The 22,335-nt window shown below is 40.8% G+C and overlaps 1 protein-coding gene across 4 annotated transcripts in view; it reads right to left on the reverse strand.

The window, feature by feature from the left end:
• Window positions 1–1,296: 1,296 nt before the first annotated feature.
• The window catches only part of LOC116241196 (mucin-5B), a 40,525-nt gene continuing 19,486 nt past the window's right edge, over window positions 1,297–22,335 (reverse strand). Inside the window, exons 20-49 of one of the 4 annotated variants that reach the window (XM_090140628.1) lie at window positions 21,270–21,408; window positions 20,030–20,140; window positions 19,096–19,275; window positions 18,479–18,715; window positions 17,423–17,579; window positions 17,094–17,222; window positions 16,576–16,660; window positions 16,316–16,353; window positions 15,429–15,584; window positions 14,823–14,837; window positions 14,701–14,751; window positions 14,278–14,370; window positions 13,409–13,650; window positions 12,896–13,073; window positions 12,389–12,639; window positions 11,824–12,007; window positions 11,144–11,336; window positions 10,112–10,290; window positions 9,536–9,605; window positions 9,267–9,388; window positions 8,861–8,892; window positions 8,241–8,418; window positions 7,401–7,505; window positions 6,524–6,564; window positions 5,822–5,944; window positions 4,818–4,913; window positions 3,522–3,650; window positions 2,830–2,869; window positions 2,099–2,222; window positions 1,297–1,562 (exon numbers count right to left, since the gene is read on the reverse strand). In XM_090140628.1, coding sequence (XP_089996754.1) covers window positions 1,388–1,562; window positions 2,099–2,222; window positions 2,830–2,869; window positions 3,522–3,650; window positions 4,818–4,913; window positions 5,822–5,944; window positions 6,524–6,564; window positions 7,401–7,505; window positions 8,241–8,418; window positions 8,861–8,892; window positions 9,267–9,388; window positions 9,536–9,605; window positions 10,112–10,290; window positions 11,144–11,336; window positions 11,824–12,007; window positions 12,389–12,639; window positions 12,896–13,073; window positions 13,409–13,650; window positions 14,278–14,370; window positions 14,701–14,751; window positions 14,823–14,837; window positions 15,429–15,584; window positions 16,316–16,353; window positions 16,576–16,660; window positions 17,094–17,222; window positions 17,423–17,579; window positions 18,479–18,715; window positions 19,096–19,275; window positions 20,030–20,140; window positions 21,270–21,408 — 3,853 coding nt within the window. In that variant the 3' untranslated portion in view covers window positions 1,297–1,387. The other 3 variants (XM_090140627.1, XM_090140626.1, XM_031611808.2) reach the window with 3 other exon arrangements.

Genomic DNA, 22,335 nt, shown 5'->3' on the forward strand with positions numbered 1-22,335 from the left:
TGCAAATGAGTGCCTTCCCTAAGGCTTCTAGCACACCATTCTCAGGAGGAGACAAATCATTCCAGAAAGGGAATGGAGAACTAGTTACTTAAAACCAGCTGTGCTGAATCCCACAGAAACATAATGTGGGCTGCTCTGTTGCATCGCTGTGATGATCAAATAAGCATGGAGCTATCGCATAGGGATGAAGAAAAAATTATATCATTCAATTCCTATGCCTATTCAAAGTCAAGAATTCCAGTAGTTTTAAGATTGGTTATACCATAATGAGACAGCATACTTGAAAGTAACCTGACATCAATTACAATGATCTATTATGAAAAAGAATTAAATAAGAGATTACTTGGAGCTCAGTGGCTGCAGCATTTTAAAATGGAAAGCTAAAAGTTAGTGCACTTGTTAGCTGCTGTGTCAGTTCAAAACTATGCCCTCCAAAACAGATCCCAAACCCTTGCTCAGCAGGTTGTAGGTTAGTGTGCTTTTAAGTCCCACTCCTTAGTCCTCTTTCAGGTCACAAAAAGCCCAAATTGCTCAAGCAGCTAAAACGTCTGCCTTACCTGCATGCTCTGAAGGTATTGCTGAGCTATTTTGACCCCTGTCCAGATAAAATACCGTCACAAACACCCTGTCTCATGGAACATGCTATCTGGGAGTAAATTGCTTGTAACACAAATCACAGTTGTGCTGTGGAGCAGTGGATCAGAACATCGGCCTCTCGCACCAGACACACAGGTTGGAGTTTGATGTTGGCTAATAATGAAAAAATAGCAAGAGGATGTGATTGTATTAATATTGTAGTGTACACTTAAAGCATGTTTTTACACTCCTGATGTAGTGCTTGCTGTGTAGAAGTTAAAAGGCACCTTGCTTTTCTCCAGTGACCTTGATTTTGTTGCCAGAGTAGGCCTGGGACCCCTGGGGAGCAGATCACCAACGTGTCCCTGCACTGAGACCTGCATTTCCAACTGAACCACCCCCGTGGAAGTGATTAATGTTCCCCTTCTGAGGAAAATCAGTTGAAGCATCTCATCATGATTTTGTAATGTCCACTTTCTTCAGGCAGGACTTTTGAAAGGCATGCACTTTCTCCAGAGTGCCTTGTGATAACCTTGGTTTATACACCACTATGGGATTAAAGCCATTAGCTACCTTGCCCCTTTAGCAGCATCGTTGAAACAAGAGAACAAGTTCTCTTTGAAATGCAGTTTATTCTACAAACATTTAGAGCAAAATCTTCAGCTAATTTCCATAACTGCATATAATATCAGAAAGAAAAGGCACAGGAGAGAAGTACAGTCACTTGAAGGTTACTCACAGCTGTTTTCTAAACTACCCGCTTGCTAGAGAAACATGAAACAGGAGTTGAAATGTATCCTTCAGTTTATGCTCATGTTCTTCTCTTTGGACATTTGGTTTCCACACATCCACATTCATCCACGTGCACATATGTGAATTTGAGTGTCTTATGCTCAGAGCAAACCAGTTCCACCTTCTCTACGTGACTCTTTTTTTCATGGCAGCAAATGCATTTATGTTCCATTTCATTGTTCTCAAAGGAATACCTATAGAAATGGGATTTGCACATTAGTCCACCTAGAAAACCAGTCCACTGGTTTTCTTCCTAAACCAGTCTGTATTTGCCACTCTGAACAGAGATACTTCTAATGAGCAAAGGAACAAAATTTACTATTTATTTTTCTGCTTATTCATAACAAGCTTTCCCCAGGATGCTGCTAGCCATGCAGAGCCAGATCCTCTGAAATCAGTGAGGAAAATACCAAAAACTTGGGGGATTTGGGATTTAAGCCCATTGTGGCAACATAGAAATGAACAATTCATGCAGAGGAGACCAAAGAACAGGAAGAAACTCCATCAAAGCCCAGAGCCATGAAAAAAATGAGTAAGGATGGGAAATGAATAAATTAAATGGCCTCTTTTCAGAGGGGCCTATTTTCGTGACTAAGATAAGGCACTGCTATCGCACCAAGGACATTTTGTCACGTTGCTAACAGCAGCTGCTCTGCACACCCAGTTTCCCAACCAGGAAACTTCTTTAAACAAGAAGCCAGGAAGACACAGAAAAAGGTTTCTTACTTACACAGAATAGGTACTGCACGTCCCTTCACAGAAGGGCACTGGGACCGGAGCAGCAGACTTACAGTGCTTGTGAACAATGTACTGCTCTTTCACGCTGCGTTTGCATTTATGTGGCAAGTCAATACCTGTGGGGGAGAACATTGCTGTTAGACTTCTTCAGATGGTGGGGTAAAAAAAAATTTGGAAAGACATCTGCTGGGAAGCCAAGGGCAGATTGTTCTACTAAAATCTCTTGTAGTTTAAATGCAAAACGTAACAAAACAAAACACAACACGCAACACACACGCACAAAAACAAAAAACAACACAAGGAAAAACAAAGAGAATGCAAAGAGGCACCAATTCAGCAAAGCAATTCCCCATTTGTCTAGACTCTTCTCTGGTGACTGGCTCAAATAAATACTTATGATGAAGTTCATATAAGGTGCTGCCAAACGAAGACAAGGAGACATGAAGTGTTCTGTTAGCTAGTTAGTTAGTTTGTATTTATAACTGCTGTAAGTGATGCTTGTTAACATTTATTCTATGACAACCTCTAGTTTTATGGTGGATGCTATGGTGTCCTCATTGCAAGAACGAAGTAAGCTTTGAGCCTCCACAATGAGGCTCTGCTGATAAATGAACAGCCTTCCATTCTATGGAAAGTGCAAGCTCTCAGTGCATGCAGAAGGGCTACAAGCAGTGGAGAACCTAGCCATATTTGAGTAGGGAATCAATGATTTAACATACTCACAAGTCTTACAACAGCCATCTGAAGTCACATCAATAGTCCCCTGTATTGAAAGTAAAAAAAGAGAAGTTTGGATACTCATGTCTAGCTTGCACATATTGTTAAGCATCTGGTAAAAACAGGGGGAGTTCAAAAACATGCCCTCATCCTTAACCAGCACACCAACTCCTCATCAGACCTATTTGTGTACCAGTTTTATGCAGAACAACTTTAAAAAAAATCCATCAGGGAGTATCTTTTCTTTAAATCTACTCACAAGCTACGTGGGATGTCCCATAACACATGCCTGACCTTACCTAGGTTCTGTTGAAGCCAGCACAAAAGAGGCAAATTTGAAGCCAAAGGAAGACACCTGCCCCTGAAATTGAACAGCCTGACTTACACAAAACCTACCTCAAAGGTCAATGCCTGTCAGTTGATGAAAAATCCTGCTTTGTCATTGTCCCATGACTCCCCTCTTTCAAGTTCTAATGCTTTACTTCACAAAAACTGTGCACACTGCTCACAAATACTTTTGTTATGCTTCCAGGGACAGTCCACCCAGAATTGAAAAAGCACATTTCCTTCAAATAGGATGGTCAACTCAGAAAGGTCAAGAAAAAGTGAAGTGACCCATTCAAAAGAGTAAAGAAATCTCCTATAGCAATGGCATGGCTCATTTCAGGAGGCTTTTTTCCTAGTTCTAAAATACTTACTGGGACACAGTTTGATTCCTCAAATGGTAGGCAGACCTTTACTGTACTAGTCAAGGAGAACTGGCCCCCTGATTCAGTGCACGTGTACTGAGTACAGTTATCATATGGTGCTTTATAACTCTTTCCAACCTGAAAAACAACAGGAAGAATAAATAAATCATAACATAGTGTGACAATACAAACAGAATAATGCAATAGTAATACAGTCCCTGGCAGAAGGGCTGGGATGTTCAAATCAATCTGATAGTGCTGAGATGTAGAGTCTGGTAGTGAGTGAAATCAACAAAATCCGTTTTCTGGTCACCTACATGGAAAGAAGCACAAGCTGGTGGCAGAATAAATATAGACGTATGAACAGAAATGCTAAGAGATACCACGATGTATATCTGGTAATATGGGTGGGATGAATTATAAACAAAAGTAATTCTACAGGATTTCAGCTGTTTTTTAATAGATGGAAGAAAAGCAAATAGTTTGAAAGAGGAAAATAATCTTCATAATAGAGTTTAATGGATAAAACCTCCTCATGGTAACCACCTTTTAAGTGGAAGCATAAAATTTCTATATTGTCACAAGAGAAGCCAATTGCAACATAAATTTTCAAGGAAAGAAAGGATGAAACAAAAAAAATGCAGAGCTCAAGAGCTACCAGAGGAGAAATATCACATAAGACAATAGCCCCTGGGAGAGACAGCGTCATTAACTGTTCACAGCAATAGCAGGAGGTAATAAAAGCAAACAGCCAGCCTGAGGCTCAGCTCACATCTACGCAACACTAAGCTGAAAAGACGTAGTGTATTACCTGGCTGTGTTACTGAGGTGCATTACATACACTATAGCAGCTATGACACTTTCAATTTCTGCCCCAGCAAATTTGTAACAAGTGTTAGTACAGTTACATGGCTTGCTCAAACTATTCAGCCCTGTATCTTCAGGGCAAGCTAATGACTCTGTTTCCAGTACTGGAGCAATATAATGTGAATCCAGCTCACTTATCTCTGCAAAAGCAGTATTACACGATCTCACCATCCCCTACAAATTCCTTCTCTCTGCTGCATGCCAGGAAGAGGGAGTGGCATGATTTCCTTTCCTGACAGAGATAAATTATTTTCAAAACAGCAGTGTCTGCAAGATGCACACAGCAAAGAGAGCAGTCATATAGACTCTGATACATACTTTGGAAATACAGATACTCTCTAATCTCCGAAAGGTCTTCCCAGCCTCAAAATGTATGGCACTACTTCTAAAAGCATTGAAGTCAATTCAGCTCGGCATGCAAAGCAAGGGAGCACTCACCTCGATGGTCACACTGCCAAATGGAAAGTTTGCCACACAAGCCACTTGCTGACACTGGCTGCAGCACTGACCCTCCTTTTCCACATAGCGGAAACCCTGTGGGAATAAGATCACCATTTAGCTGTGTTACCTTGTTCATGAAACACCTTTGGATCAAAGCCACACTGGAGATAGCAGCAGAAATGAGCCCACCTCTGTTTTCCTTTAGAAAACTGTTGAAACCACTTTAAGCCTGACAATTAAAGCTGGCAATTTCTTTCCAGTCTTTAATAGTGACCTCTGGGGCACTTCACTTACCATGTAGACCCTGCTTTCAGCTACTCTTCTTTTTGCTAACACACAAGTTAGAACAAATAAATTAATTCATCATAAGATTATTTGCAAAGTCTACCACCAGTGCTTGATATGATTATTCACCAGAGTCGTCACTGTCAAACACATGAAGATCATGCATAAATTATTTCCTTCCCTGTGCTTTATGTATCCATCAGTCTTTTCATGGGTGTTGCTGGCTTCAAGATAAAAGATAATGGTTTTATCCATTTTTTAGGATGTGTAGAGAGTCTAGCCTTATCTGGATGTGAAAGAGAAGGAACCATTCTTTGCTTATGTTCAGAAATAGACTGAGCAGTTTTTGTTCAGACTCTCAACTATGAGTACTGAGTAATGTCTGGAAACACATACACAGGTGTGTGGTTTCTCAGTAATCTAATTTTTGAGCCGAAAACAACACCAACAGAATGGCATAAAGATCATCTTTCAGCAGTAAGACTTCTCCGTAGTAGCTCTGCAGCCATTCATCTTCAAGGCATCTCTCCAAGGGTAATAATTTCTTCTGTTTGCTAGAGCAAAAATGGCCAGCACTGTAAAAAGGACTTTACAAAAATTGAAAAAAAGATTATATCCTCCTATCCTTCAGGAAGACAGCACTTGTACTACCCCAGATTTACAGTACACTCCCTCAGCAGCCATTGTTGGTGGCGGGGACTGCGTGCAGCACTGACCTGCTGGCAGGTGGTTTGGCATTTCACTGGGATGCATTGGATGCGGTTGGTTTGCGTCAGAGCATCCTGCTCATCTGTGCACACACAGTCTTCACAAGAGCTTTTTGGCACCACTGCCCCAGGCTGAAAAGATAAAGGAAATCAGAGAGAAAACAGGCAATGGCAAGAAATTGGTGGGTGTGAAGAAACATATGTCCCCCGGACTATTGAAAAATAATGATCAGACTCAGTATTTATTTTTGGCAGAACTTCCTGGAAATAATGTCTCAGATCTTTAATTGTGAAACTGACGCTGTCGATATCACAAATTTTGCATGAGGTTGACACACCCAAATGCACTGAACATATTGTGTGAGTTGTTACGTTATCTCATAAACTCCGTACTTCATTTTTTCCTCAGTTTGATCTAGTTATTAATCTCACAGCATCTAATAAGCTTTTAAATTTGTGTTCCATCACAGTTCTGACTTTTACTCTCTAAAGCCTAAGAATCTCTAATTATCTCATTTTACTAATGAAGCTACTGATCTCTAGGATTACCCTTTCATTAATATTTCCAGTAACACATAAGGTTACTGGCAGGGAACAGCTATGGACCACTTTAATCTTGTTTCTTACATGATTGTTGACAATAACAAGTTCATAAAAATCTGATTCAGGCTGCATTAACCCGTGGAAAGAAGTGTCTGGAAGAAGACCTACCTTAAATTCAACTCCTTCAGAAACACATACACCTTTTGGTACTGTAAGAAAAAGAAAATGAAAAGGATGTGCTAGGAATGATATAACCGTTACAGTACTCAGCTCTGAATTCTTGGTGTTTTAGAGAAGGCAGAGAGTAGGACTGAATTTATTTGCTAAGCCTCTATAGCCTGCACAATGGAAGGAAAAGCATAGCTAGTACACATTGCTAACTGTCATTCTGAGCTCACGTGAAACATCTGCTCAAATATTATGCACAAGTTTGCGGTAATTCTGTGTCCTGGTATTTTCCATATGGCAAAACTAATTTACTTCACATAGTTTTAACCATACTTGAAATTAGTTGAGCTTTCCTTTATTGTTAGTCACCTTGCTAGTTACTATGTAAAGGGGAAGCTGGGTGAGGTATGCAATTCCAGAAACAAGATTTGGCAGCAGCACTTCTAGACAGGTTCACTGTAATACAAATTCAGTATTTGATCAATCACACACTGATATTTCACTGAATATTATCTATGGAGAACTTACAGCACTTATTCTTGCACCACAAAACGTACCAGGGAGGGAAGGAGAGAGGCTACTTCTTGTGATTTTCACTCATTTAGAAAAACTGAAATAGTTCAAGGAATTAAAAATCATAATATCATAGAATCCTAGAATGGCTTGGCTTGGAAGGAACTTCAAAGATCACCCAGTTCCAACCCCCTCCCGTGGGCAGGGCTGCTGATCACCAGATCAGGCTGCCCAGGGCCTCATCCAGCCTGGCCCTAAGTGCCTCCAGGGATGTGGCATCTGCAGCTTCTCTGGGCAGCATGTGCCTCACCGCACTCTCAGTGAAAGATTTCAAAGGAGCATGTGAGGGAAACATGGTACTTACTACAGGAGAAGATAGGACAACAACCATCCTCAGATATAGCTACCACTGGCTGGAAACCTAAGTCGCATGCTGTTTTGTTGATAATGCAGGTTTTTATATCACATTCTGCAATGGACAAATGGAGATAAAGTAAGTCAGATCATCCTGTCCAGCAGGTTTACTCGCAGCCTAAAGCTCGAACATCCAGAAAATAGATGATTCTCAAACCAAACATCTTTCAAGGTTGGGTTTTGTTCAGGTTAAGTTTCTTGAAGCTTGACCTACTGTAAAGCTCTTTCTTTACTGTAAAGCATGTAGTTCTAGTCCATGTTTCTCCTTCTGTTCCCCTACTGGATGTCATCTCTAACAAAATATACATGCTCATCAGAGAAAAAGTTATATGACACAGAAAAGTGTTGGGTTAAAAGCAAATGAGTTAGAGTGGAAAAAATGAAGAGGTATTGGTTGAGGGTCAGAGACATAGAAGTAGGGAGATGCAAGGCAGAGCGCCCTGCTCTGAGCAGTGCCCACAGGACATCCAAAGGAGCCCAATATATCTTTGTTTGGGAGTATGAAGTAATGAGGAAGATGAAAACATCCCAATGCTGCCAGGATCCCTTGTCCTGCAGCATCCTATGGATGTTAGGAATGAATGTCTGGGGCCTGAGTAGACTATAAGGAGAAGATACCTACTAGATCATAGCAGCAGTTTAGAATACAAGTTGAACTAGAGGAGGTCTCTTTTGACAGCAAGAATAAATGACTACTTCAGTATGCTTGTTTGAATCTGCTAGCTGTTGGGTCACCATGAGGCAAATGATGCTACTTGATGACATGATGGCACATGAATCATTGACGTACCACACACTGTCTCTGTGCAGCATGGATCATCCAGTTGTGGTTTTATTTTGAGTACAAAGCCCTCTTTAGTGCAGTTGATAGGTGGGGATTTAGCACAAGGGCGGGGGAAGCAAGAGATATTGAAGGTCTCTTCATCACAAGTACAGTATTGACAGTCATGCTCCCAAGCCTCTCTAGGCTGTAAAAACAGTAAAGGTAGTCATTAGACAACAAAAAACTAGAATCATTAGATTAATGGATGCCTGCCTGCTATGATGCACAGGTCTGGATTACCCTATTTCACATGTCGAAAAATTGGAGTTCAAATTCCAGAGGAAGAGAAGAAAAAATGCTCTCTGCCACTTTCCTTTGTAGGTTTACGTGTTACCAGAAGGGAAATGTGGCACTTCTATCAGAAAAGTGATTCCCACAAACAGCTAATTCTGTTTCCATATCTCTAGTAATTAATAAAGTTCTAGAGTTAACAAAATCTGCTGTCTTCTTCCCCACTGTCATCACAGTTCACTGGTATTTAAGCTTAGAATTAGAAGAAGAAATTCGTGCAGTTAATTTTACAGTAGGTCACAGCACCCAGCTTGTATCAAGTCAGAGTATAAAGTTAGCATTTTCCTTTTCCTTACCTGTTTCACCGATCCATCTTGTGCAGTGCAACCTACAAAACAAATTAGATTCCATTAGTGATAACTGAGTGGGGGAAAACAACAGAAGTAGCAGGACAGAAATAAGAGACTCTTGAAATCTGAGAAATGGACACAAAGATTGTGTGAAAATTCACACAGGTTATGTAGCCAAAATATCTTATATTAGCTTAATAGTTTAAATATCCCTATCTTTGATCTTGCTAAAGTTTCACTTTATATGTAAAAGTAGTAGGAAACTGTCAGTCAGAAGATTTCCAGCCTACCTAGAAAGGGTCCGTATGAAGACCTCCATCATTCCCTCTGTACCTAGAACATCTCCCTTATGTGCACTTCTACATAGGGCCTTATCATCCCACCTCATCCCAATTTTTACATTATTTCTTACCACAGACAGAAACACAGATGCCATCATGTTCATTCAGCAGAATATTTCCATCAGGGCAGTAACATCCCTCAACAAACACTGGTGTGTTGTTTTGCGAGGGGAGGGTGTCCATAACAACTTCTCTGCACAATTAATATAAAAACAGAAATGAATGAGAGGCAGAAATGAGCACAGGGACAAGCAGACACCTAAAACCAAGGGGAATGTTATCTTTGAGCCTTCCTTGGCACTTCTCAAGTTATGGACCTTTGCCATAGGAAATGACTCACCTGCTGAAGCAAGTGTTTCTTTTTGCTTCCCCACATGGCTTGTAGACCTGATCCCGAGCACAGGTGGCCTCTGTAGAGCATCACAACACAGGAGTTAGAAAGCCCAGGACCACTTGTACCCTTCAGTGCATGATGGACAAGCAGCCAACACAGCCTAAGCTCCTGCCCAGCAAGGGGTCCCTGCATCTTCAGCAAGAAGAACTTCATGCATTCCGCAAGTGTTTGCAGCAGTACCAGCAGTGCTTAAACAGAATCAAAGGCCCCTGCACAAGCAGTGAGAAGAGATTGCCATCTAGTGATGAAGTTGTAGCCAACATGAAGAGGAGAAAAATGAGAAATGTCCCAACCCACTCCTTTGCGAGCTTCTCAGGAGCCCATGGACCTGTTTCCCACTTGTTTTGCACCATTTCTAAACTGCAACTTTTTCATTTTTTATTTTTTATCTTTTATTTGTTACCGTTTTCCTCGGTTCTTGAGCAGCTAAAGAAATACTGATGCAGAAGAATAAAAATGCTTGTGTACGTTATGAAAGAGCTGATCAGAGCCACTTCTGCAGCAGGTCTTTGCCAGGCTTACCGCACTGCCCCTTCGTCTGCCCCCTCCAGTCCACACAGACCCCGTGGAGCCCGCACAAGGCTGCGTATGTCTGCATGCTCTGGCACTCAGTGCTGGGGTGCTGCTGCGAGCACCTGCTGGCCACACACGCCTCATAGTAGGGCTGCGGGGGGACCACGTGGTGGCACTCAGTCAGGTTCCTTTGCAAAGAAAGGAAACAAGGAAACAGATATAGCAGTTTACTTCCTTGAGCTACTTGGGTTAGAATTCAACTCACAGCTGAACTGATCCCCACTCAGAGGAAGCATCAAGGCAGAAATACAAAGTCAAGTTGCTGTGATTGGCCGTACGCCCACTGAATGTATTGGGGTGCTGGCACAGGCTGTCCAGGGAGGTGGTGGAGTCATCATCCCTGGAGGAGTTCAAGAACTGTGGAGATGTGGCACTGAGGGACGTGGCCCAGTGAGCAATGTTGGCAGTAGGTAGATAGTTGGAACTGATGATCTTAGAGATCTTTTCCAACCATAGTGATTCTATGGTTTAATTAAGAATGAGCTTTGCCTCCTGTTCTTTACAATGCTTTGAAACAAAGCAATTTTACATTGGAATGACATGCAAAGATGAGTCTTCTGAGCAGTTCACGACTGTAATTCTATACACTGACACTGTAAGGTCAACATGGTTGGCAGTCCTATTTTAAACAACATTGTTTAAAAAACAGACATACACATTTGCTTGCTATATTCTGACTGTACTCTTTTTCATTCACAGCATTCAGATAGATGCTGAGTGATTGCCAGTTTCTGCTAAACTTATCAAGAAACCACAGGCAGAGGGAGTGCCAAGCAGCACACACAGTTAAGGGAGGTCTGATCTGCTGCAGCTGAAAAACACCTGCCAAAACTTGGGAACATTCACACATCAGTTCACTGCTCACTTTTGCAAGGTATGCTAGAACTCACATTTTTATTGTGTCCTATAAGCAAAGTCATATAGTTAAGCACAAAATTATCTTGTGGACTTATTATTTGGCCTCCATGGAAGTTATCTTACCAGATGACTTTACACAGCTCAGAAGGCTCACAATGCTGATAATTTTCAATCTTAGCTGTTTCTGAGATGCCTGGATTACAGTATCTGTTGGTAGAAACTGGGACTTTCCAATCCAATGCCATCTCTTTGAAGGACTCAATGACCTCACCATTCCTCTTCCTAGCATCATCGGACTTTTGGTTGGTACATGTACCTGGTTGCAAAATATAAGCAAAGAGACAATGCTGATAAAGCTGTTTTTACATAACACAGCAATACCTGGTGGGAAGTTCTTGTGGGAAAGAAATGACACACAGTGTCCTGAGTGAGCTCAAAAGAGCTTTGTAGGAGAAGGCTAGAGGGAATAGTTTGCCATGAAGATCAGAGCTAAGGTGTTGCCTAGTGCATTCCTATGGATGGCTAAAGCAACTGAGATGGCTCTGACTAGTTGAAGACCCCCCATAATGAGTAGGTATGATCAAAAGTAAGAGCTTAGAAAGAGCATGTCTCCAGCAAATGTACAGAGTGGAAGGAAGTGACTCAAAACATTGTCTTCTGAGACTGTCTTTCTATCAAAAAGAGATGCATTTGTAACATAGCAGTCATTGGAGTTGCAAGAATTTGGAAATGTTTGCAAGGGGAGAAGAGAAAGGAGGAGGAAAATTCTGCATTCTTTATTGTCAGCTCATGAACACACTCACCACACAGTCCCATGGTATTGTTATAATACTTTCCAAAAGGGAGTTTTATGTAAAATGCAAGTCGACTGTAAGAGACATAAACTTCTAATTCAGGTATTTCAACTATAATGTAAAGGCCAGAACTGGCTATCCTGATACCATTCTTGGAAATGTCTGGAACAACTTTCTTATCATTAAACAAAACCTAAAAAGAAGAGAAACAAAAGGTCTCTATGGACATTCTTCTGTTCAATAATATATACAGTTCATGTAACTCAGAAGAGCTACTTCTCAGCTCTCAGGTGCACAAAATGAAATCTGAGAAGGCAGTCATTTAGGCAGTTCCTGATTATTCCTTTTTAATATGTTGTAATTTACACCTAAATACTTACATTAAGAAGAAAAACGCAATAAATTGTGTGATGATTTCAAGCTTTTGGAATATACAAAGTTTTGCTGACACAGAGAAAAAAGTTCTACAGTTCTATTTTTCTCAAGCTTCACCTTCAACATGGCAAAGCATTTGGCAGTAGAGTAATGGAACTACAGCAAAGTAACGAGAGCTCATTTTAACAAAATACTTTACCAGGTTTGTTTCTTTTCCATGTTCCTTCGCTTGTGTCAGAATAACAAGAGAATTGGAGTGAAAAATGAGTAGGGACATTGAGCAAATTGCTCCATCGGTGGCATCACAGTAGTAGTTGTCTATGTGAATCCAGAACTTTTGAGAGCTGGGCTGAATTAACTCCACGAGGACATACGTGCAGTTTTCTTTGAAGTGATAATATGTTCCATCGAAAGTCACATAATGCTCATTTCCCCACCCACTGCAAATACCTGGAAAACACACTTCAAGTTCAGTTTCTCAGCTTCAAACTGGTTTTAATTCTTTTAATCTTTTTCAGTGAGATCTGAAAAGGCTAGTTTGGTGAAGAAAAGCTAGCTTTGTAAACACATTTTTATCTGCTCTTAATACTTAATGTTTTATGTGGGAATTCTACTCTATTTCACCTTACTGAATCAATACAAACATAATACAGATGTTGTAGATTCATAACAAAAATTTCACAAATTCACTTGCCACAGTACTTACACTGGCACTCAAAGACTTCACAGCAACCACTTTCATCATGGTGTTTCATGAATGGGAAACCATTGACACAGAGTTTCAGCTGCTGAGGAGGGCAAGTGATGCTGGACAGTTTAATATTATTTTCTTCTCCCAGGCAAGTGGCAATCTGGCAGTTTCCAAAGTTCCATGATTCATTGAACTATTGACAGATTGAAAGAGATGGAGAGGAACATAGCAAAGTAATGTAACAATCTCATGTGCCAACGACACTCCACTCAGATCCCTATCTGGTATGGCATTATTTACTACTTACTCTCTGCAAGCCAGAAAATATGAAGTATATAGCAATCAATGCAGCTTTGATATCTTCTTCTGTTCTACAACATTTTGTGCACGTCTCAGGAATAAGATCTTGACTGCTTCTGCAGGTGTGACATGGCTAGATGTGGTTTCCTAGCTGTTCTTCAGCTCAGGTAATTCTGCCTGCCTACAGTGCTCTAGCTAAAGAACCATATCTTCGTTCAAGTCTCTCACCTTTCTGGGAGGAAAGAGCCCAAGACAGTCGCTCACAGGAGCCAACATGGTAGCAGGAACTAGGCTTGTTGCATTGGGAGCAGCGGTTGGTGGACAGGCTTCAGAGTTTGGTTCACAGGTCTCAATGGCCTCAGTTTGAACAACTTTACACTCTGCCCAGATTAATTCAATCTGGCACGATGCATTGCAAATGGAGTAAGCACAATGACCTGATATATTCATTGGCAGAGAAACATTTTCTCCTGTAAGGCCAAAACCAAACAGTTAGTACTGAATTGCCCCTGAAACTGGTAAATGTTTGCTATGAACTCTCAAGGACTATGCCTGCTGATCTCTGAATCTATTGACTGAATAAGATCTCAATTCATCCAAATGAGAAAGGCTCAGGGAGAGCCACAGGTGGCAGATCTGCATTTCATCAGCTCATCAGTAAGTACACTGGTGGGAATTGAGTATGTGTCCAAAGAAGAGAATACTGAATGTATCACTGAGTGCTTCACAAAGACCATGATATACATGTTCAGGAGCTACTAAGAGATAAAGAAAAGCCTTCTCTCCTGTAACTTTGGAATAGGAATGTGGATTATGAAACTGTGTTTACGTTATGAGATTCAGGGGTTGTGCTGGAGTACATTAAAGTTAACGTCTGATATAAGCTTTCTTACACCAGGGGTATCCAAACCAGGACTATGTTACAGGATGCAGGTGAAAAGCAGTTTTGGAGGTGTTAGTTACAGTTCAGAGATGTAACAACTTCTGGTAATGTGTAATTGCAGCAGTCTGAATCATCACTTGCTGGAGCACATTTATCTAACAGTACATCTTCCCACATCAGTGGTGCAGAAAAAGTAAATTGCTTGGTTTCTCACCCATTTGTATCAATTGTCCATTGTCAGTGCAGAAACAGGGAGTGGCTACTGTTGATAACGGTGGTGTGGATGTTACAGGTTGCATAAGTTGTTCTGCAGAAAATTAAACCAATTAATATCCAAAGCTTTTGCTACTCTATATTCAAGCTCAATGACATCTATCACATTCTCTACATTTGCAAGAAGAGGAACAAAGTCATTATTACACATCTCCACATTCTGTACAGGTTCACACTAAAAACATTCCCTATATTTTAATAACCCCCATATGCACACGCTCTATGCTACCAGAGTAATGCACCCACTCCTCCAGGTGTGTGCATCAGGTATTTTTATACAGAAGACAATAAACCTCCCTTCCACTGTCTCTTATTTTATTCCCAACTAAGGTCTTCTTGACTTTCTAATCCCATAGGACTTCACCTGACTTTGGAGAGGTGACTTCCAGTGGCAAACCATTTTGTTCTGTAAAGCCTAGTTGTGAAGAAGTTGGTTGATTTAAATACAGATGGGTCATTTAGAAATTTAATGAGGCAACCCTGTACTCTGCTTTAAATAGCCTCTCCTTTCCTAGCTATTACGGCATTATATGTCTTATTCCAGCTGTTACCAAATGTAGTAAACAGGAAACAAATAAGCTTACCATCAAGTCTTCAGTTCATCCACTCACTTGAATAGAGAAGCTGTTAGTTTTGATTGTCTTATTTTGTACAATTTGCTACCAAAGGATATATTTTTAAATCACTGATTTTTTTTTTCCGTAATCATGGCACAGCTTCATCTTTTCTTTTGATCTTTTTCTTTCTATTTTCTGTTTATTCTGTCCCCTTTGCCCTGCAACTTCTATTTTATGAAGAGATTAAACCACAAGGTAGCTTTATTTTCTTGTTCCAGTGAGTCATTTGAGACTGACTTAATCCAATGTAGAAGGGTACAGTAAGAAGAATAGGGTGAAATAATAGGTGATGAGAAGGAGAAAAACAAGGTTTAGAACTATGGAATTTTGAGAATAACAACAGCAGAGCGTCAGCTGTGGAAGGCCCAAAGATACTGGAAAAGACATGTTGAAAAATGGCTAAAACTCTCTATGCGATCTTTACACCGACCATAAGGATTTTAAAAATTACTCAAAATTACAGATTTGATAGTACCTTGTGCTGGTGCGAGTGGTGTACTGCAGGGGATGAATGTTTTAATGACCACTCCGTTAGGGCCACAGAAAGCGTCACCACACTTAGTCCCATCGGTCTGGCTGTATATAGTTTCATTTAATGAGTAGGTCTTCCCATTGTAGCAACAAAGGCAATCTGAAGCAATAAAAGAGTAAATACCACGGTACCAGAGAACACTGCCTCATAATATAAATATGAATGAGAAGAAAATCAAACTCTGATTATATACGCACATATACGCAAAAATTAATTACCTGTCTGAAAAACATTATCAGTTTCTACTTGAGAAGTTGCACTGGGAGTCTACCTCATTTTTTTTTTTAAATGAGTTGGATTTTTTTTTCTTGCTGGTTCTTCTTGGAGTCAGCTTATTGGCTGGTGAAAGTATCAAAACTAACACAGTCCTTGTCCAGTATAGAGCACAGGGATATTCTCTCTTGGCAGGTAATATGGATGGGACTACTGCTTTCATGACTGTTAAGACCCTGGCGCTTCCATTACCACTAATGACAAATGTGCAGCAATAAACAGCTTCCTTTAAGTATATAAGAAGTGCTGCAATTTTTTGAGAATGTGTATTCAGGAAACACAAAGAGATGTATCTATATTACTGTAAAAAAATCAGCACAATTGAAGAAGTGTTGTTGACTGAGTCACCCTGCATTTTGAGGATGTGGCTTCTCCTGTATAATGGGAATGAACAAGCAAGTGTGTCCCTGAAGCACATAGGGCAGCTCTTAAGCCTAACTGTCTAAGTATCTTATGTAGTTAGAGGACAGAAAGTAGCACCTCTAGAAGATTTATCAACATGTGATGTTGGGTGTTCCAGTCTCATTGTCACTCAATGAAAGGTGGTCAAATGTTACCTTTGGAGTCTTCAGTACACAGCTTCTCTTCAGGATTGCTGAAGACAAAGAAGAGGAGAGAAAACTTGTTTTACTGACTTGAATCAGTATGTGGAAATATGTGTGCAATGGTGTCTGTCTGCAGACATATCTATTTCTACAAAAAAGCCTGCTCCTTCAGGTTTTAATGATTGTTGCTGCCAGCATTTCCTGTGAACATAAACGATATGGGGCATAGCTCTCCAGTGCTACTGTATCTCCCTTACCATCAACTGACCTACCATGAAGTACAGTCAGTGAGGGAGATGCACTCCCTCCTCTCCTCATCAAAATACGGCTTGTCAGGGCTACACTCTGGGTAACAGCCTGGAAAGTTAAAGTAAACAAAACGTCTTTAGCTTGCTTTACGTAGATTCAAGGCAATCACATAAACACCTCTAACAGATGCAGATTTTATCCCAGTACGAATATGATTCAATGTAATTGTTATTCATTTTCCCATTTTCCATGTCCTCTTTTTCTCTCTCCTCTGAAAGTTTTAATGAACTCTGTCAACAGATGATTATTCTTCACAAATTTAGACTCAGTGACCTTGTATCTCTGCCCAGTTTAAAAGTAACACGCAAATTCTGCTTCAAATGGTACTATGGCAGAGAGATTTAGCCTCAGGCAAGGCATGGTCAGTGAGTTTCTAGGGCAAATGAGATATTCCTCAAGGTAAGACAGCAGTCCTGCTGCTTAAGGCATTTAAAATCAGACAAATCTTCAACAAACTGCATCAAAGTCAAGGAAGAATTACCTTCTAAACTGTACAGTATGTTTCCACATTTTCCTTGTGGGTTCCTGCAGGTCTTTAGACAAGGTGCTCCACAGGGTTTATAGAACCACTCATGTTTGTCAGGTGGATTGTAGTAATCACAGAACACAGCTGGGACAGAAGGAAAAACAAAAACAAGAAATCCTCCAAGTCTCAGAGACTGGGAAGGATTTGCTTTCTAATTCTTGCAAACAAGATCCTATTAAGTCACAAACATGTTGAGGTACCAGAATTCTGCTCTTCATTCTCCCCCATGTGCCCAAACACATGGAGCACCTCTTCTCTGCGTGCATTTGCAGAGCAATACTCACGGCAGATGGCTGGCGTTCTCCAGTTGATACAGACACCAGCTGTGCTACAGCTTCTTGCATAAGCAGCCACCGAGGTACAAAAGCACTCACAGTCTCCCACACTGTCACAGCCACAGAAGTCAGAAACACAAGATTCATAATATGGTATTGGATTCACCTATCAAAATACCAACAGATGTGTTATCACAGCTGTACCTCTTGCTCTACATTTTAATGAAAGGGCTCTGAATTTCTGCCATCACTGGCAGTTTCTTCAGCAGAACTGTCTGTGACATTCTGGGCTTCTCATGACATAGCTAGGATGTTTTACAAGAGGTACTTTTCTATTTTCACCTGTCTGGTAGATGTGGACTTTTAATCTTTTTTTTCTTATTGGTGTACTGGCATTTACAATCAAGTATCTTTCCAAGCATAATTTCTGCAGAATTAAACTACCTGGCTTTGGGTTAGCACAACTATGTAGTGCCTGTGCTTTCTAATTGATGGATAGGGATGGAGTATAAAATGAAATAATATTTTCCATTGAATTTCATATTTCTTGTATTTTAACCCGTGTCAGCATGAGCTAACCAAGGAAATTAGGCCAAGTTCCTTCTTTAAGTGACTTACTAATTTGCACTGAAGCCCCACATAGGCATTCTCATTAAAAATTAGCAGCTCTGTTTCAGTTTAAATTAATTTGATATGTCTAAAATAAACAAAATAACTTCTTTCTTTTGGTAATTTGAATAAACTTTCCCAAGGATACTCATAAAAACAGCCCTATAACAGCTGTTATCTCTAGATGTTACAAACTGATACCCAGCTTTTTATGTCTGGTAGCCAACTATTATCCTCTTTGTCCTTGGTTACTCAAAACAGGCACCACTGTTTCCCCAGTGCCAAACAGCAGGATTTAACTGCCATAGCAGTAAGGAAAGGTATTGAGAGAGGTAGCCCCTGTTCTCAAGGATGTTGTGTAATAGCCTTTAATAGTAACAATTTGTGCACAAATGTGTTGTATAATAGCAGCTAATACCTGGTGTGAAAGTACTGATGATGGGAGAGTAGGATTACCTTACTGTGGCACGCTTCAAAGACACTACTCTTAATGATGCTGCAGTGCTTCTGTCCCAAGGCAGACTTGAAAGGCTGATCAGCACACAGGTCCGTCATGTTGATATTGGAGCAGGTGCTTGTTATTTTCCAGCTGTTTCCAAACTCCTGGATGCTCATCTCCACAGACTGCCCTCTGGTTGTGAAGTCATTCCTTGAACGGCCATCGAAGTTCCCACAAAGGCCGCAGACTTTTCCCTGAGTAATTTGTGTAGGCGCAGTAAGTGGTTTGGTTATTTTAAGTGTAGCCCACTCTTTGACAGAAATAAACTACAGAACAAGCCAAGGAAAAATAGCTGCGAATTTCTAAACAGCCATCAAAATATGTTTTAGAAGAAGCTGTACTGGAAGTGACAAGATCACTCTTTTAGCCTACCAATACTCAAAATATCTGGCTTTACTTCTTGCTCCCAATATTTTGGAGCATTCCATACCAACTGGACAATGAAACAAAACACGAAGCACGGCCCACTCACTGCTTCTTGCCCATGGGACTGAACACTTCTCCAATCCCTGAATTTCAAACTGGGGTTTCAGCTTTGAGTTTGAAATTGTAACTCTGTCTGTTCTGCACCTACCTGGAAAGATGGTGTCACGTGAACAACAACTGTCGTCTTCTGGTCCCACATGAAGCTCATCCCTTGAGTTGTTTCAATCACAATATAACCTCCTCTGAGATCCACCTTATAATTCTTCTCAGCTCCTGGATCAGTGGCTATCTCCTGAATTCTTCCTTCCAAAAGCCTGATTTCACTGCTCTACAAGGAACAAATATATTGCAAGGAAAGAAACCAAACAGAGTAACAGCTCTGGTATTGTCTTTTGTCCTTCATCTCATTTTTCTGTAGTTGTTGCACTACATCTTGGCCTATCCTATGAGTGAAAGACAAGACCCACTGAGTTCAATGGGAAACATCTGCCCATGCATGACAAGTCTTACTTCACGGTCACATAAATTGTCCTCATTCTAGATGAAATCTATTCTGCTGGCACAACAGCTCCGGAGTGCATGGGTAATTGGGCATGCCGGAACACTCCTTGTAACGCCACTTTGTTTCACCCTACCCTCACCTCCCACTCTGGGATACATTTCTTTGTTCTTTTGTGTTCGCTTTGGGGAAATGCTAAAGCTGAGCTGGAAAGAAGAAACTCTTCCCTCTGTGGTTGACATCTGCCCTGTGCACAAACCATGGTACAGAAATATGCAACGTGGTCCTCTAAATTTTTTTTTTTCCACCCATGCACCACTAATATCACAGATGCACAGATGCACACATATATACACAGAGTGCTGTTGACCACCTGCACCTTCCCCCTTCCCTGCAGAAGTATCCAGCCCTGGTAACACCAACTACCTACACCTTTATCAGCTTGCTTGCCTTTGCTTTCCAGCTATTTGATTAACACAGGTACTCTATAGCAACAACAGAGCTGGAATATAAGGAGAAAGTATATTTAACTGCTGCAAAATCAAGACTACAGTTCCTCAGTTAGGAATGATTCTACACAAACCTCAAAAATCAGTGTGATCTTCAGGGAGCAGATGGAGAGTGACTTCCCACAGGCATTGTTCTGAATTACAATTCGGAAGGTGCCAGCATTCATGTTACTGGGACAAAAATCCTTAGAAAAATAAGATAACATTGTATTAGATTTTTTCATGTAATTACTCCGGTCTTAAACATTTTCAAGAGCTCTAAATACATCAACCTGACTTCTGCTTTTTTATCACGAGTTCACCAAAACTCCAGGCATTTTAGAAGTAGTTGCTGAACTGCTCATACTTATTTGGCCAGGAATTACAAAGAGAAAAGCTGAGGTAAAAAAAATGAGCCTCTCATAACACCAGTCCTGCACGGCCAATAGGTTTTAAATACATTTTTCTCAATATTAGCAAAAACAACTGTGATTTCGAGATGAGAAAGTGTATCATTCAGTACTACCTTATTACATGTAATTGCTGTACATACGTGAGATCCATATGCTAACTTCTACATGCTTTTGATGAAAAAAATAAAAATAAAAAAAAAATAGAATCACAGAATCATTTGAATTGGAAGGGACCCTTAAAGGCCATCTGGTCCAACTCCCCTGCAGTGAACAGGGACACCTACAGCTAGGTCAGGATGCTCTATCAACCTGCTGTCCCTACTGTCACTCTTGAATGATCCAGAGAAACATTAATTTTCAATGCCACATCAATCCCCTCCTTTGCAGATGGTGGATTTACACCAGGAAAGGGCAGCCCAGCCCAGGAGTTAATCATTTAGGATCACACAGTGCCCTCTTGTGTCATTTCTGAGGGTTAATTGCTTTGGTTTTGTATGGAAGATATGTATCTGCTCTGAGTACAAGAGCAGGGGGGTTCAACTCAGCTCACAAGGTTCATTACTTTACATGAGACAGCCTTTATAGAATCATAGAATCATTTGAGCTGGAAGGGACCCTTAAAGGCCATCTGGTTCAACTACCCTGCAATGAACAGGGACACCTGCACGAGATCAGGTGCTTAGAGCCCCTCCAGTCTGACCTTGGGTGCCTCCAGGGATGGGGCACCCACTGCCTCTCTGGACAGTTTGTTCCTGTGTCTCACTGACCTCATTGTGAAACACTTCTTCCTCAAATCCAGTCTAAATATCCCCTCCTTTAGTTTGAAACCACTTTTCCTTGTCTAGTCAAATCATTTCTCAAATGGAACCCTGCAGTGTAAGCTGTAAAGAGCACGTGGATAAGAATACAAAAAGTGAAATACCTGAGCTAGGATATAATCACAGTCTCCCAGGAAATCAAACTTCTCCCCATCAAAGCTCATGTAGTGCCCGTTGCCATACACAGTGCAGGTTCCTTTGCAGGGATTGTCTGTGCACTTCCACTGCCTTTTGTTACAGGTGCTGGGGGTTGAAATGCAAAGGTTCACCATCTTTGTACGAGCTGTGTTTTTTCCTTAGCTCCAAACACAGGCTGAATAACTGAAATTTGAATCCTCTGCAGTGCTTCAAAGTAATCTACTCTGAGACCATGCCATATAATGGACTGCTAATTACAAAATTCATGTTTTCTACCCAGACACATTGTGTATTTTGATTCTTTTTTTTTCTTTCTTCTTTAAATAGCACTGAAATCATTAAGGCCTGACAGCAGACAGTGGGGGTTTAAAACCTAAGTTCAAGATGAAGAACTGGATAATTCAACCATATTTAGCATACCTTGCAGCCAGTTCTGTTCCTTATCACGGTGTACAAACCAACACTACCTCCCACTCTCCCCTGGCAGACTTCACCTCCAGCTGAGGGGCAGCACAGACAGAAAATTTTTGTTGTCGTTCCCTTAGCACAGATACTCTGCAGTTATTTTCCCTGTGTGCAATCTGTTCTCATAAGAAAACAAAGACCTCACTGCAATAAAACCTCTTAATGGCCTCCGGGAGAACAACAACTGCTTATCAGGGTTTGGCCTCACATGTTAAACGTATTGCTTGTACTAGTGATAATCAAAGCAGTGTTTCTGGCTGTTATCTTCTCTTATTTTCTCACTAAATAATGGGTAAGGATTCAAAGAATTTTACCCACCACGATAAATAATATCTATGAGAACTATAGCAGCATTATACCAGCAGTTGGAACAACTGGAGCATTCATCTGTCTTACTGGGAGATCTGTGCACCCAGAAGAATTCCAGGTTGCTGCAAGATCACTGTGGTTCCTCCTTCCTCTACATTTAACCCTTTTCTGGGGGTGAGCTGAGTCCCACAGTGACAGACTCCATTCTTATACAATGAGCGGCCACAAACCAGCTTGCATGTGGCTGGGATTTCTAAA

This window comes from Phasianus colchicus, chromosome 5 (genome assembly GCF_987193195.1).
Source record: "Phasianus colchicus chromosome 5, bPhaCol1.hap1.1, whole genome shotgun sequence".
Lineage (NCBI taxonomy): Eukaryota > Metazoa > Chordata > Aves > Galliformes > Phasianidae > Phasianus > Phasianus colchicus.